General features: G+C 38.0%; 5 protein-coding genes and 1 long non-coding RNA gene across 9 annotated transcripts; 4 read left to right on the forward strand and 2 right to left on the reverse strand.

Moving 5' to 3' along the window:
• Positions 1-2,971: 2,971 nt before the first annotated feature.
• Positions 2,972-3,657, forward strand: LOC108860388 (uncharacterized). Its single transcript, XM_018634274.2, has one exon. It carries the CDS (start codon positions 3,025-3,027, stop codon positions 3,457-3,459), a length of 435 nt encoding a protein of 144 aa, XP_018489776.2. The 5' UTR covers positions 2,972-3,024; the 3' UTR covers positions 3,460-3,657.
• Positions 3,658-3,796: 139 nt separating this feature from the next.
• LOC108850936 (glutathione S-transferase T3-like) lies at positions 3,797-6,377 on the forward strand. 2 transcript variants are annotated; one of them, XM_057011021.1, is made up of 4 exons: positions 3,797-4,451; positions 4,570-4,673; positions 5,108-5,927; positions 6,116-6,377. In XM_057011021.1, the coding sequence occupies exons 2-3, from the start codon at positions 4,630-4,632 to the stop codon at positions 5,925-5,927; spliced, it is 864 nt and encodes a 287-aa protein (XP_056867001.1). In that variant the 5' UTR covers positions 3,797-4,451; positions 4,570-4,629; the 3' UTR covers positions 6,116-6,377. The 2 variants fall into 2 exon arrangements, with proteins under 2 accessions (XP_056867001.1, XP_056867000.1); XM_057011020.1 differs by lacking the exons at positions 3,797-4,451; positions 4,570-4,673 and having other exon boundaries at positions 4,683-5,927; positions 6,116-6,376.
• Positions 6,378-6,431: 54 nt separating this feature from the next.
• On the forward strand, positions 6,432-7,826 carry LOC130512600 (uncharacterized). Its single transcript, XM_057010758.1, has one exon. It carries the CDS (start codon positions 6,507-6,509, stop codon positions 7,824-7,826), a length of 1,320 nt encoding a protein of 439 aa, XP_056866738.1. The 5' UTR covers positions 6,432-6,506.
• Positions 7,827-8,114: 288 nt separating this feature from the next.
• On the reverse strand, positions 8,115-9,514 carry LOC130512751 (uncharacterized). Its single transcript, XR_008946336.1, has 4 exons — positions 9,311-9,514; positions 9,088-9,143; positions 8,889-8,992; positions 8,115-8,811 (listed from the first exon to the last, which is right to left on the reverse strand). It is a non-coding gene; the product is annotated as an uncharacterized LOC130512751 (long non-coding RNA).
• Positions 9,515-11,221: 1,707 nt separating this feature from the next.
• Positions 11,222-13,379, forward strand: LOC108805185 (lanC-like protein GCL1). Of its 2 annotated transcripts, XM_018577157.2 has the most exons (5): positions 11,222-11,501; positions 11,591-11,781; positions 12,003-12,114; positions 12,341-12,567; positions 12,653-13,379. In XM_018577157.2, the coding sequence occupies exons 1-5, from the start codon at positions 11,310-11,312 to the stop codon at positions 13,233-13,235; spliced, it is 1,305 nt and encodes a 434-aa protein (XP_018432659.1). In that variant the 5' UTR covers positions 11,222-11,309; the 3' UTR covers positions 13,236-13,379. The 2 variants fall into 2 exon arrangements, with proteins under 2 accessions (XP_018432659.1, XP_056842422.1); XM_056986442.1 differs by lacking the exons at positions 11,222-11,501; positions 11,591-11,781 and having other exon boundaries at positions 11,974-12,114.
• On the reverse strand, positions 13,280-14,325 carry LOC108805186 (actin-related protein 2/3 complex subunit 5A). 2 transcript variants are annotated; one of them, XM_018577158.2, is made up of 4 exons: positions 14,202-14,325; positions 13,887-14,084; positions 13,706-13,806; positions 13,280-13,510 (listed from the first exon to the last, which is right to left on the reverse strand). In XM_018577158.2, the coding sequence occupies exons 2-4, from the start codon at positions 14,046-14,048 to the stop codon at positions 13,375-13,377; spliced, it is 399 nt and encodes a 132-aa protein (XP_018432660.1). In that variant the 5' UTR covers positions 14,049-14,084; positions 14,202-14,325; the 3' UTR covers positions 13,280-13,374. The 2 variants fall into 2 exon arrangements, with proteins under 2 accessions (XP_018432660.1, XP_056842426.1); XM_056986446.1 differs by having other exon boundaries at positions 14,167-14,236.
• Positions 14,326-14,347: the final 22 nt, after the last annotated feature.

The following is a 14,347-nucleotide window of genomic DNA, read 5'->3' on the forward strand; positions in this document are numbered from 1 at the left end:
TTTATAAAAACTTTAAAGTAGCTATTCATCATAATTTTTTAAAGTTAATATACATACATATATAAAGATATACACATATATAAAAAAGAAACAAAATATTCTTTATAAGTTTTAATATAAATCTTCATAAAATATATTAAAACTATAACTTTCAACTACTTAAAAAATTAAAAATAAACTTAATATTATTATTAATCATATTATATTAACAGTTATTATATTTTATCACAATAGTATGTTTTTTATATTTTATAATATTATAATATGTTTATATTGATAATTTATTATTAAACCGCTGCAATGTCTCATAATCAACCAGTCACAAACATCCCGCAAACGCAACAATTTTTAAACGTTACGCCAGTCATACAAAACGCCATGTAACACTTGAAACCGCAACACCCGCACCCGCAGACTCCCGCACCCGCAACCGCAATCCACTGCGTTTGAACCAATCAGGCCCTAAATTACCAATTTGCCATGCCCATTCTTGTCACAAAAACGCGTGACATCATTATAGCGTTCCGTATATATAACAAGATATAGATTATTCAATAAGTTCGTCCATATGAGTGTACTTTAAATCATACTTTACCCAAAAAGAACACAAAAATCGTTACAGAGTACGGCTGCCTGTAGCTAATGATTCTATATTTTCGTAATGCAGTTGTGTTCTTGTGCAAGAAGCGGCATTAAAATAGAAGCCTAAGATTTTTTTTTTTTTTTTGACATGAAGCCTAAGATTTATTTATAAACGTTAAAAAATGAATTTCCATTTATCAAAATTTTTAAATCTACTTAACTGACTTATATTTTTATTCGTAGAAACCTCGAGGTCCATATATATATATAGAACATGTGTAAAGAAGTTGGTGAAAATATTATCATTAGTGTTAAACCAAACAAAAAGGATTATCAATAAAAACAGTCTACTAGTTACTGCGAATATCTCTCTCTAAAATATCGCTCTAACCTTTTTCTAGTTTTCTCCAGTGATAAACGCGTTTCCGGCCGGCGGAGTGGCGTCTTTTGCCACCGCCGGTCCGGCTTAAGTCTTTTATTTTTTCTGTTTTGTGTATACGCGGTGAGGGAGATGGATTTTGCTATCTCTCCGTTTAGTAGTTTAGTTTTGACTCCGGGACGGAGGGTTTCAGATAAACCGCCGTCGCTGGCTTTTGACTCCGGGGAGTAGAGGATTGTTCAACCTCGCGCCGCCGGCTTGTGTTTGGGGTTTGATTGGGTGAACGGCTCTGTTTTCAGTTTCACGACGTGGCTAGCCATGGATGAGATCTCGACAGGCGATGAAGCTCTCCACTGGGTGATGCTACGGCGAGGAAGACGGAGGCTGTTGTTGTAGTGGTGTGTTTTCGCTTCTGGTGGCTTGCGATGAAATATCGGCGATTTCTGTTTCCGGCGGTGGTTTCTCGAAGCATCGAAGCGGTGGAATTGATGGGAGCAACGAGACACGTGTCTCCCCTGTCGGTGGGATGACACACGTGGAGACAGAAGTCCTGTGATGGACTCTGTGTTAGTTAATGTGGACCTTATTCGGTGGGCCTTTGTTTGGACTGTTGGGCTTCGTCCTAATTATAAGTCCCAGTGTGTATGCCCTTTATGGGATTTTATGTATTTCGAACGGGACTTTGCCTTTTTAATAATATTATCTTAGATGGAAAAAAAAAGGATTATCAATAATGGTTAAGAGATGTTCATTGGATGAATATTGTTTTCCGGATTAGGTTTAGTAATATGAGGATCTACTCTGTTTTGCGGTCCAAAAATACATCACTCATTCCCACGAGCATGAACCGTACGAACTTCTAGATATTTCAATTTTCCATGAATCTGCGGTCGACCTTTTTGACTACACTCTCACGTGCGCAACAAAATGAAGTTTACGGCGCACATTCCTCAAGAAAGAATTAGTTAAGTAACTGAACGATACTTGGGGGAGAAAATATAGACATAGGAGTCGAATTCGCACGAGTGGGGTTACTGGTTTCGCGTGACAAACGAGTCCTCGGCCGAGTGCATGGGCCACGGTCACCGTCATATGGTACCTAACAAGTAGTGGGTCCTAGAAGTCATGTTGAGTGTTTGTTTAAATCACAACCGTCCATCGCTATCACTCCTTTAATACGTTTCTTTTGTTGACCCTCTTCTTCGTGTCTACAATTGTGAAATTTTGAGCGAAAAATTGAGTTTACTAATGTCACCAGGCTGTGGGACTTCGCGCTTCCATCTCTTTACAATCTTCGTTAACTAACCGCTAAAAATCTTTGGAGATTCCTTTTCTAATGAAATGAAATTGAAGAGATGTTCCTTGAAAAAGAAAAAAATAATGTTAAAACGCTTGCAAGTTCCGTTAAAAATAATTTATATGAAGTGAATTTAAAGGATTGTATTACAAAATCAAATCCAAATAAAAATGATCAACTAAAATATATTTACATTTTTATCAATGACAAACAAAAACCTAGTAATTCTAAAACTGAAAACTACCAATCTATTTTCCACAGCTAGATCTGTTTTTTTTTCTACAATCAAGTAAGCTAAAAAATAATTTTGATTTCATAAGTTAAGAAATTACTAGTATTTAACTAAAATTATTTGATGGAAGCTATGGTGTTTATATTTATTTTCTTTCCTAACAAATTTCAATGATAATAGATACATAATGTTTAGACATTTATCACAGACTCACAGTCATTTTCTTCAATTTGACTGGAAAAACAACAATCGTTTTAAATGATAAAAAGAAACCTAATCATTTTAGCTAATGACGTAAATAGTAAAACAGTCAATTATTTTAATGAAGTGGGTCATATTTAATTAAACGTCAAAAGCAGTAATCTTCTGCGAAAACCCGGTCATTAAACATTCTTTGGTTATACCGCCATTGATGTAAACGTGGCAATAATACACACGTGCGGGTGCGTGCGTGTGTATATATATCTCACAAACGTTACATAATAACATAGATAGACTCTTTAATCAAATCAAAGAGAAGAAGAAGAAGAGGAAATGGAGTGCAGAAAACACAAGCACGAAGGGAACAGAGGAGTATGCCCTTCTTGTTTAAGGGATAAACTCTCTCGTCTACCTAACACGACGCCGTACTACATCATCAACCGATTCGATTCCTCATCCACCTCCACAACCGTTTCGTCTTCTCCGTCGTCGTCGCCGCCGGTCAAGGATCACCACCGGAGAGCTGGATCGATGTCGTTCGCCGTGAGCGAAGCGTTGAGTGGTAATCTACTGATGGAAGGACTGAAGAAAAGCAGATCTATGGCTCCTAGGGATTCGTATATCGTTACTGATTCGAAGAAGAAGGAGACGAAGAAGAAGAGTGGTTTTTGGAAGAAGTTGCTTCATCTGAGAGGGAAAGGCGGCGGTGGTGGTGGTGGTGGTGGCGACGTCGGTGGGTTGGTTACTTCACGGCAACCCGTGTTTTAACTAAATCACGTTTATTTTTTCTTTTCTCTCAAATGTTTTCTATTTTGATTGTGTACAGTTACGAGATTAAAAAAGGTCTAATGGTGGAAAGTAATGATCTAAGTGATTTTTTTCTGATAGTGTGAAATTAGTGTTTAGTTTCTTTATAATTTCAATTTTGACTAAAGAAACGTATAAAAGCTTAATGGGATTTTTCGATTTTGATCTTCACCTACAAATCCGTGATTTTTCTTTATCATTTCATCTTAATGTGTTTATTTTTGTATTTTTGCAATCCATCCACCTAATGACTAGCTCATCTCACGTGTTATTTTTTCTTTATTGATATCATAAATTTGATTTCTCTAAAGAGACTTGCAGGTTACAACAGACTTGTTTACGAGTTTTTTTTTTAATATACGATCCAACCGTTATAACCTGTAACATATTTCTTTAAGAAATCAAAGTTGGTTCTCCATTAGTTTCCATAAGTTGTTTTAGTATATACAGTCCAACATTGTATAACATGTTCCTAAGACCATGATTATCGCCGTATGTTATATTGGGTATCAGAATAAATGAGCAATTAAAGAAAAGAAAAAATGGCAATTATCACTTAAGACGTATCTTAATTAAACGACAAAAGACACGGATGCTATTTGCCACGCGTCGCATTATAGCGCATTTGGGAGGAGAAAACGAGGGGAGCAAAGATCAGTTTCATCTCATCGACGAAGTCAAGCAAATCGTCGGTTCCTCTCCTTCTCTACTCCGAATCAAATCTCCGGTTCATCTCCTACTCGACGACGAATGAAATCGACGGCTGCTCTCCTTCTCAAAGAGGAATAAAATCGAGGCCTTCTCTCCAACTCGAAGACGAATCAAATAAGAGGTGTCTCTGTTCGTGGACGAGGAATCAACTCATCGGAGACCAATTTACTCTCCGGCGGTTCCGAGACCGCAAGCTTGAGAGCCGAAGACGACGCATCAGTTTAACTTCAACTCGCAGAAAGGTTTCAAGCTCACTATTATTTGTGTTTCTGATAATGATTTGCGTTTTTGATAATGATATATTGGTTCATATTGGTTCACTGATCATATCTATTAATTTTGATATGTTTCTGTGTCGAGGTCACGAGAGATTAGGAAGGTTTGTCATAAACAAGGACGATCAGAGATGGATCATGAGAGATGAGCAAGGCTGATCATAAACAAAGACGACACGAGCAATACAGGTAAATCATTTATCTTTGCTCCATTCTGGTTATGGGTGAACCTCGACAATAAATGATGCTGGTTGAGTATTAGAAATTGTTGAATTTAGGTAATTAATGTTCTGGTTAGAGAAAGATTGTGGTTAAAGCTTGGTAATAAATGGATAGGAATCGATGTAGATGTTGTGATGAATGTTTTAGATAAATGTCAAGTCTGTATGGTTGTGATGAATGTTTTAGATATCTGTCTTGTCTTTATGGTTGCTCTTCACTTCCTTTTATTAAACACGGGTCCTCCTTCTCTTCTTTATCATCTTTCAAACATTGCTCATCTCTGCTCATCTCTTCTGTCTTCTCATTCTTCTCTTCGTTATCATCTTTTAAACACGTCTCTCCCTTCTCTTCGTTATGGCTTATAACACACACCCATCAAATTTTGTTGACCTTCTCAATAGTCAACAAGATACTGTGTTTGAGTTAGGAGAAGATACTGTGTTTGGCACACAGCAAAGCGAGGAGCATCCAAACGTTGGTGACACTCCTTCAGGGCGTAAAGAACGAAGAACATGGACGCATACAGATGACATAGTCCTCATCAGCTCTTGGCTAAACACGTCAAAAGATCCCTTAGTAGGCAATGAGCAACGTTCTGATTCTTTTTGGAAAAGAATTGCCGCTTACTTTGCGGCAAGCCCGAAGATTGGAGTGGGTGAAGAGAGGGAGCATGGTAACTGTAAGCAAAGGTGGCACAGGATCAATGATCAGGTTAGCAAGTTCTGTGGCACGTATGAGAAAGCCACCAGGCTCAAAACTAGCGGCCAAAACGACAATGATGTTCTCAAGGCATCTCATGAGATCTTCTTAAACAACTATAAGAAGAAATTTACACTTGAACATGCGTGGAAGGAGCTCAGATATGATCAGAAATGGTGTAGCCTGAGCACTTCCAAAACGGACAGAAGCTCTAAAAGGAGGAAGTGTGATGAAGGTGCACAATCCTCAGCCTCTCACGCCTCTGAAACCAATACTGGTGAACCTGATGTTAACATTCGCCCCCCGGGTGTTAAGGCTGCAAAGGGGTATGGTAAGAAGACCAAGGCGGGGAAGGTACTGGCTGAGTATCAGGGTATGTGGGAAATCAAGAAAGAGGAATTGACTATCAAAGCAAACACGACGAAAATGAAGCTACTTGAAAGGCTATTTGCAAAACCTGAACCGCTTACTGAGAGTGAAGAAGTTGTGAAGAACAAGCTCATCAATGAGTTGTTTAATTAGGTGAAGTCTAAGTCTAAGTTTAAGTTTAACTCGTGTAGTTGTTGTTTCTTGTGTTCTCTGTCTCAGCTTCTTAATTATATAAATGCATCATCTTGTGTCTTTTGTCTCAGCTTCTTAATTATAGAAATGCATAATTATATAAATGCATAAATGCATATGGTTACTAATCTTATAAATGCTTGTTTCAGGTCAGCTCAATGTCACGGGAGTGAAGCCTTGTGGGAGTGAAGTCTTGTGGGAGTGAAGTCACGGAGTGTAGTCATGTGTCTGTCATGTGTAGTCTTGTTTGTGTCTGGAGAATTGCTTGTTGTTATGTGTCACGTTTTGTTTGTGTCTGTCATGTGTCACGTTTTGTTTGCTTTGTGTCATGTTTTGTTTTGTTTGTCTTGTGTCAGTATGTGTCACAAGAAAGTTAAACAAAACAATTATCTATTTCTATATAAAGTTCATCTCGTCTCTCGTTCTCTACACACATCAAACAATTCTCTCATTTTCTACACACTTCAAACAACTCTCTCATTCTCTTTCTATCGTTCTTCTCTGTCTCGACATTTCATCAAACAATTCTCTCAATTAACTATGGCATCTGGTTCTCATAATACTTTTGAAGAATCAGAAGAATCAGAAGATGATATGTTTGATCAATACTTTGATCAATATTCTGATCAGTTTTTCGAAAAACTTACCATTGATTATGCTAATCAACTGGAAGAAATAGAAAACAGAAAAAAAAGAATTCATATCGAAAGAAATCGGGAAGAAGGCGATCAACGTTTATGGAATGATTATTTCAGTGAAACTCCAATATATCCTGAAAATATATTCCGACGACGATTTAGAATGAAGAAGCCATTGTTCATGCATATTGTTGATCGACTCTCCAATGAAGTTCAATACTTTCGACAAAAGAAAGATGCTCTCGGAAGGCTTAGTCTCTCTCCACTTCAAAAGTGTACAGCAGCCATTCGTGTCTTGGCATATGGTTCTAGTGCTGATGCTGTTGACGAATACCTCCGACTTGGTTCAACTACTACTCGGGCATGTCTGGAACATTTTGTGGAAGGAATAATAAATTTATTCGGCGATGAGTACCTAAGAAGACCAACACCGGATGATCTTCAACGTCTACTTGATGTTGGTGAGTATCGTGGATTTCCCGGGATGATAGGAAGCATCGATTGTATGCATTGGGAATGGAAGAATTGTCCCACCGCTTGGAAAGGGCAATATGCACGTGGTTCGGGAAAACCCACAATCGTTTTAGAGGCGGTTGCTTCGTATGATCTATGGATATGGCATGCGTTTTTTGGACTTCCAGATACCTCAAATGATATCAATGTTCTTGATCGCTCACCTGTTTTCGATGACATAATATATGGTCAAGCTCCGAAAGTCAATTTCTCTGTCAATGGAAGAGAGTATCATATGGCTTACTATCTCACCGACGGTATTTATCCGAAATGGGCGACTTTCATCCAATCTATTCCACTACCACAAAGTGAGAAAGCGGTGGTATTTGCTAAAAAACAAGAAGCTTACCGAAAAGATGTCGAGCGTGCTTTTGGAGTCTTGCAAGCTCGCTTTGCGATTATTAAGAACCCAGCACGTTTTTGGGATAAAGCCAAAATTGGGATGATTATGAGAGCATGCATTATACTCCATAACATGATAGTTAATGACGAACGAGATGGATACAATGTTGTTGATTTTTCAGATTTCGAAGAAGACACCAGAAGTTCACATGTCGATCCCGAACTTGAGGACGTAATGCCTCCAAGTATGGCCACAATGATGGGTGTTGAAACTACAATTCGTGATGAACAAATGCATCGACAACTGAAAGCTGATTTGGTCGAACATATATGGAATAAATTTGGATCAGATGAAGACAACAACTGAGCTCGAATAAATAAATTTGGATCTTTTATAATGTTTTGTATAATAAATAAATTTGTTATTGTGTTTTTTTTTAAATCCATGTTTTAAATGTTATCTTTTATAATGTTTTCTATAATAAATAAATTTTATTTTTATTTAAATTTTTTAAGAACTCCAAAATAAGAGACTTGCATTGGAGGATCTAAATATTCGGGTATCTTATATAAGTCTCTTATTCTCACATTAACTACTAATATTATTAAAAAATAAATAAGACACCCATTTTGAATATCAGGGATAATCATGGTCTAATAACTGTAAGCATATGAAGCCCAAAACAAAAAAAGAAGCCCACAACAAAAAGGGGCCACCCTTTAACTCCAAATGCTCAGTTGTGAGTTTTGGTAACATTTCATGTTAGCATTTTCTTTTTCATCACTGATTTGTAATTTTTCTCTATACTATAGTCTATAGTGAACAAATCTGATGCTTGCTCTTTTTGCTTTCTCTCACTCAGCTTTCACCAATCTTTTTATCAAATTTCATCGTTAGTCGACTTATCTAATCGAGGTAGTGTCCATGTTCTACTGACCGGTTTTTTCAGTCTCTGGAATACCTCATCTAGAGACTGCGGCATTGATGAAGTCATCACTCTTGTGGTTAATGTTGTTTCTGGGCCTTGCTTGCCTCAGTGGAAGATAACTTCTTGGTGGCTACTGGCTACGTTCTCTTCAAAATTATTGATTCCAAGTTTCATGTTCTTCCATGTTGATGCCTAACGAGAAAATGTCACTCCTGACCCTCCTTGGCCATTACTTGGCGCTGAAGCCATGTTCTCCGACTTTGTGACAGGAGATAGCGAGTATCTGTTATGTTGTTCTCTAATGGCTGCATATTTTTTCGTGATTGCTTCTCTAGCTGATCCGTATTTACGGGAAATATATGAACTTCTTTTTATCGTGTCATGGCTCGATAACATCTTCATTTCAACTGAATAATGTTCTTGCTACAAAGATAAAAAAGAAATCATAGTTCAGGCTCTGGACCAAGGTTTAACTTTGTTAAAAGTTGACATAAACTTACAGAGAAGTTGCTTCCTGGTTCAATGTCATCAACATCGTTGAAGTTCCTTGCCAATGGAAGAACAAGCTCGCCTACCTTTTGTCCTTCTTCAAGCCATGTTCGTTCTTAACGATTATAAAAAAAAGGAATTACATTAAAGAACGAGTTATCGATCAACGCTCAACACAGAAAAAGATGACTATGTTTTCTTTTCTTTTACCTTTTTTTTCAAGATCATTAAACCTGAAGGATCAAAACCGTCCATATCGTCGGTCTCTGTTTGAAATTTAAATCTTTTTCAGCTACCGATGTAATTAATGCAACTGCCATATATTGCTAAATGAGGGGCGACTAAGCAGCAACACTAAGCATTTTCTAAGAGAAAACCTATTGAAAACGGAGCCAACGTCTAATCAAATTCGATCATGAAAGGGACAGTTTACCAGTTCATGATGAGAAGGATAAGACCGAGAACTAGATAGAAAGCTAAGTTGACATGCACGCTAGTCTTCAATCTCTCTGAGACGGTAAAGTCCCCAGCATCTTCGAACCCCTGAATAAGGGAGAGGAAGCATAGTTTAATATATGATATTATTCATGTACATCCTAGTAAGTAGTAACTACCAATGAAGATGGATCGTTAGAGCTGCAGTTTAGAAACAACCAACAAGAATTAAAGACCTAGACCTGAAACATGTACTACAAGGTCACAAACGGGACACGTCCTGTCATGCTAAAAGATGGATTTGATCAAAGGGAAGGCACAATATATACTGATTAGCAAGTACTGAATAATGAAAAAAGTGTAGGAGCAAAGCCACTGAAGGAATTTGGTCAGAAAATTAATTTCAACAAAAGTTAGGGCCGTATTAGTAGGAACTGGGGTAGCCTACGAAAAGCATTATCTCTGATATTGATAACTTGCAAATTTCGCCTAGTACCTACACTCAATATAGATAAATTAGTTATGGGCCGTGCAATCTATAGATGCAATGAGAATAAGGTTTTTTATTATTCATTATCAAATAATAAGAGGATGTTATTAAACTGAAGGTTATGGATTTATTTTGTATTGTTTCTACTTGTAATATACGCGTGAAGGTATATGGCATTATGGCATGATTCATGTCTGTCAAACGTGTTTCCAGGTCAGCTAATCCAGTGATTGATGTTCGATAAATTGCTTTTATTCAGTTTCTTCTCGAGGTCAACATCCATATATCTAAAAAATTGTCTAATTCGCAGTTGACACAAGAATCCCATACCCACTTACCAGTTTAGATAATACTCCGTTTATTAAAGCATATTATAGATTCGATTAGTTTTAAATCTTTGGATGGTCTAAGATTACCAATTAAAAGTTTTCTTTATAGCATCGACCGTCCTTCCTGTCCATCCATATCCCTTTGGCCACATCCAACGACAGATTTTGGTCTTCTAAAATTGTAGAGCCGACAAGATCTCGACACGTGAGCACTTGCCTACCGGTTCACGTGTATACCCTCATGTCCTACAGCCAGAAAGAATCATATTACCGCCGAGCCCACCTTTGCTTTTATTTGTTTTTCTTCTCTGTTTCTGGCACCAAAACTTTTGTTTTCCGAGAGATTTAGTCACTGATTTAAAATATTTAATGACTGGTGTAGGACCCATAATTACAAAGCACCAAATTAACAAAGACACTAATCACACGTGGAATCAAAACCTTACTGAATAAGAAAAAGATAAACCGACTCAATGTAGTATTCATGAATTAATGAAAAAGGATTCAAATTTTATATGTGGTACTGGTTTGTAAAATTATATCTCCAATTGAACTAAGTTGGATTCAAACGAATTAACGTCAGTCTCATTTTTCGACTTTTGTTGCATATATCAACTGGTTATAAATTTCATAATGAGTTAACTCTTCTTCATTTATTTCTATCAATATTTTAATAAATTGTTAGATGGTGGTTAGACACCTTATATGAAATTAATGTTTAGAAGACACACGCCTAAACTGATTTTTTGAACATTTAAACCAATTTCCTTTCAAATGGTTTAACAAAATTGTTTCATTCAGTTTTGATTTACCGACTAAACAAATGCATAGATACATTTTTATAACACTAATTATTGATAATCAATTAAATAATTATTTTGCTACCACATAACAGTTAGGATGGGGTGTTTAGTAATGTTTTATCGTCTAATAATGGTGTCTTGAGTTTTTTTTAAAAAGGTTTCTTATGTATTTAATTGTCATGTTAATTTTGGGTCACCCACGTTTTATTTATGTGGTAAGTAAATGTAAGCAATTTTTTAAAAAAGTACGGCATAAACTGTATGAATAGCGCCTGTTGTCAAGACTCTCGAAGGAAAATACATATATTATTAAGGTAGCGTTCGTACTTCTCATTCTAAAGATACCAATATACAGAGTGAGAGAGAAAGATAGATATGATATCGTCGGCGGTAGAGTTTTCCGCGGAGCAAGCGAGATGCGGCGACGATGGTGACGGCGGAGAGACGAACAAGAACGGCGATCGTGATCATTTTATTATACGAACCTCCTCCGAACCAAAAGCTCAGACGACAAGTTTTCTCTCAACTGATACTTTCCTTAGAGCAGCAACGTTACTCAAGGACCAGGTGAAGCTACAGACTGCTAGGTCTAGCTAGAGTCCCATGGACCGTACGTTGGCCTATATATTTTTATCAGTGTATCTATGTTTGTATAGGTTGTGGAGGCCACGTGGAAACGCGGTGCTCCGGATCCGAGTCTAGTGTTGGATCCGACCGTGTACACAGGGCTACTCGGCACCGCTTTCACTTGCTTGAAGTCGTACGAGGTCACGAGGAACCATCAAGATCTGCTAACTTGCGCAGATATAATCGACACGTGTGCCGACGTTGCACGCGCCACAACCAGGTGAGAACATCTTAGATATCATTTTCCACAAAAAAAATTCTGAAAACTAAATTTCATTAGTATTATTACAATTTTGAAACAATTATTAACCATAAACACAATCATGAATAATACGTAAATTTGCAATTTGTGGAATAATAATAATATCTACACACATTATAATGAAGCAATGAATAGGTCGCTTTCTAATAGATTTTTGGATTGGTTATGGTCATGAATAGGCACGTGACGTTTTTATGTGGAAGAGGAGGAGTGTATGCGCTTGGTGCAATCGTAGCCAGTTACAGAGGGGACCAATCAAAACTTGACCTCTTTCTCGGTCTTTTCCTGGAGGTACCTATCTTTTCACTTGTAACTACTTTCACGTTTTAGTTTCACCACATTCAGGCAGAAGTAGATTAAGTATATACTTATCTCATGTGACAGTGATTAGCCTCACTAATTTCTGTTTTATAGACTAGCATTGATATAAACTTGATAGTTCTGTTCTGTTTTATAGACTGACATTGTTCTAACGTAATAAACCATATGTGGTTTATGTTTTTGTAAAATTGTTTAGCTAGCAGAAGAAAGAGAGTTACCAGCAGGACCAGAGGAAGGAGGATTTGGAATGTCATATGACCTTCTGTATGGAAGAGCGGGTTTCCTTTGGGCTGCTCTGTTTCTAAACAAATACCTCGGTGAAGGCACTGTTCCCGACCATCTCTTATCGCCTATTGTCGCAGCCATCTTATCAGGTGGACGAGTCGGAGCTGCAGATCATCAAGCTTGCCCTTTATTATACAGGCAGGCAACTGACTTGTATCTCTCAAGTTCATTTGTTTCAAGAGTGTCAAGAGTACGAACTTTATCTTCCTTTGGTTTATTATAGGTTCCACGGGACACGGTTTTGGGGTGCGGCGAATGGATTAGCTGGAATCTTGCACGTCTTGTTACACTTCCCATTATCAGAAGAGGATGTGAAGGATGTGCAAGGGACGTTGAGGTACATGATGAGTAATAGGTTCCCAAACAGCGGAAACTATCCTTGCAACGAAGGGAATCCGAGAGACAAGCTGGTCCAGTGGGCTCACGGTGCGACCGGCATGGCCATCACTTTGGCTAAAGCATCACAGGTGTTTCCAAAGGAGAGGGATTTTCGTGAAGCAGCCATTGAAGCTGGAGAAGTAGTGTGGAAGAGTGGGTTGGTGAAGAAGGTAGGTTTAGCTGATGGAGTTGCTGGCAACGCCTATGCTTGCTTGTCGCTCTACAGGTTAACGGGAGATGTTGTGTACGAAGAGAGAGCAAAAGCGTTCGCGAGTTACTTGTGTCGTGATGGGAGAGAGCTTGTGACTGCGACAATGGGAGAAGCAGAGCATGACTATTCTCTCTTCCGAGGACTAGCTGGACCAGCATGTCTCTGGTTCGATCTAGCGTCGCCGGCAGATTCTAAGTTTCCTGGTTATGAGATTTAAATTTAAGATAAACCGTTGTTCTTTCTCTCCGTGGTTATTGAAAGTGAATCCTCAATGAATGTATTATCATCAAACAAAAAAAAACTCATGTCTTTTTTAAAGTAATACAATGGTGGCAATAATACAATGATAAGGAAGATCAAACGGTGTTGAGAGTATCAGTAAGGCAACGGAGAATGCAACCGAGACCAGCTCGCTCAGTGAGTTTCTCGTGAATCTTCAGACACTGATCGCATGTAGGTCTGTCCCCAGTGGAAAGCCCTCTGTATAAGTACCTGTTTCCACACCATTCAAGCAAACATAAAAGATTAACACTTACTCTTCAAGATCTAAAGCTAAATTGTGACAATCCCTCAGTGGACAGAGATTACAACAACAAAACCTAAACCATGTCATATAACGTTTTGCTCAAGCCTTAACCATCTCCAATGAAATTCAGACAAGAAATGACCGTATAAGGGGGAATTTACTTCATGAGAATGTCGTAATACTCAACATCAAGGGCATTAAGCATCCCCTCAATATCCTTTATCGCCATCAAAGCTCTGTGCACAACTATCCAATTAGCCGACTGCAAATTGAAAGCAATCATTTACATATTGGTGATGAACAAACAAACGAGGAAAAGAGAGAGAGAGAGAGAGAGAGTACCTTGCAACGCTCATCGAGAGTTTTAGGAGGAGAACCTTCAAGAGCCGTTTTCAGAGCTTCTACTGGTTTATACTGCTTGAGTAAGCTTTCAATCTTGGTCGATTTTGTTTCGATCCTAGCGATGATTGCCTCTGCCTCCACAAATCCACCTCCTCCCGCCATTCGAACTCTCCCTCTCTCTCTCCCCAGCAGATTGATCTAAAACCAAATCAATTCATTTCATAATTCGAATAAAAAAAAATCAATTATAATCAGCAATCTACAACATTCAGGATCATACCGTAAAGTTCTGAGTAAGAGAGATTCGAAGCTTACCTGGAGGGAATCAATCAAAGCGAATCAATCAAAGCGATTCTGACCGAGTTCAAATCTTTATCGGTGATCGATAATGTAATTTTAGATAAATATAAGGGGTCGAATCGAAATTAATGAAACGTTTGAGCCTCTTTTAATTGGGCCCC

This window comes from Raphanus sativus, chromosome 5, assembly GCF_000801105.2.
Source record: "Raphanus sativus cultivar WK10039 chromosome 5, ASM80110v3, whole genome shotgun sequence".
Lineage (NCBI taxonomy): Eukaryota > Viridiplantae > Streptophyta > Magnoliopsida > Brassicales > Brassicaceae > Raphanus > Raphanus sativus.

Coding starts and splice junctions, on each gene's coding strand:
- LOC108850936 (XM_057011020.1), top strand. CDS start 5,061: ATGGCTTATAACACACACCCATCAAATTTTGTTGACCTTCTCAATAGT.
- LOC108805186 (XM_018577158.2), bottom strand. CDS start 14,048: ATGGCGGGAGGAGGTGGATTTGTGGAGGCAGAGGCAATCATCGCTAGG. Junction 13,807..13,886: donor CTCTCGATGAGCGTTGCAAG/GTACTCTCTCTC, acceptor TTCAATTTGCAG/TCGGCTAATTGGATAGTTGT. Junction 13,511..13,705: donor TATTACGACATTCTCATGAA/GTAAATTCCCCC, acceptor GTGTGGAAACAG/GTACTTATACAGAGGGCTTT.
- LOC108805185 (XM_018577157.2), top strand. CDS start 11,310: ATGATATCGTCGGCGGTAGAGTTTTCCGCGGAGCAAGCGAGATGCGGC. Junction 11,782..12,002: donor GTTGCACGCGCCACAACCAG/GTGAGAACATCT, acceptor GGTCATGAATAG/GCACGTGACGTTTTTATGTG. Junction 12,568..12,652: donor GCTTGCCCTTTATTATACAG/GCAGGCAACTGA, acceptor GGTTTATTATAG/GTTCCACGGGACACGGTTTT.
- LOC130512600 (XM_057010758.1), top strand. CDS start 6,507: ATGGCATCTGGTTCTCATAATACTTTTGAAGAATCAGAAGAATCAGAA.
- LOC108860388 (XM_018634274.2), top strand. CDS start 3,025: ATGGAGTGCAGAAAACACAAGCACGAAGGGAACAGAGGAGTATGCCCT.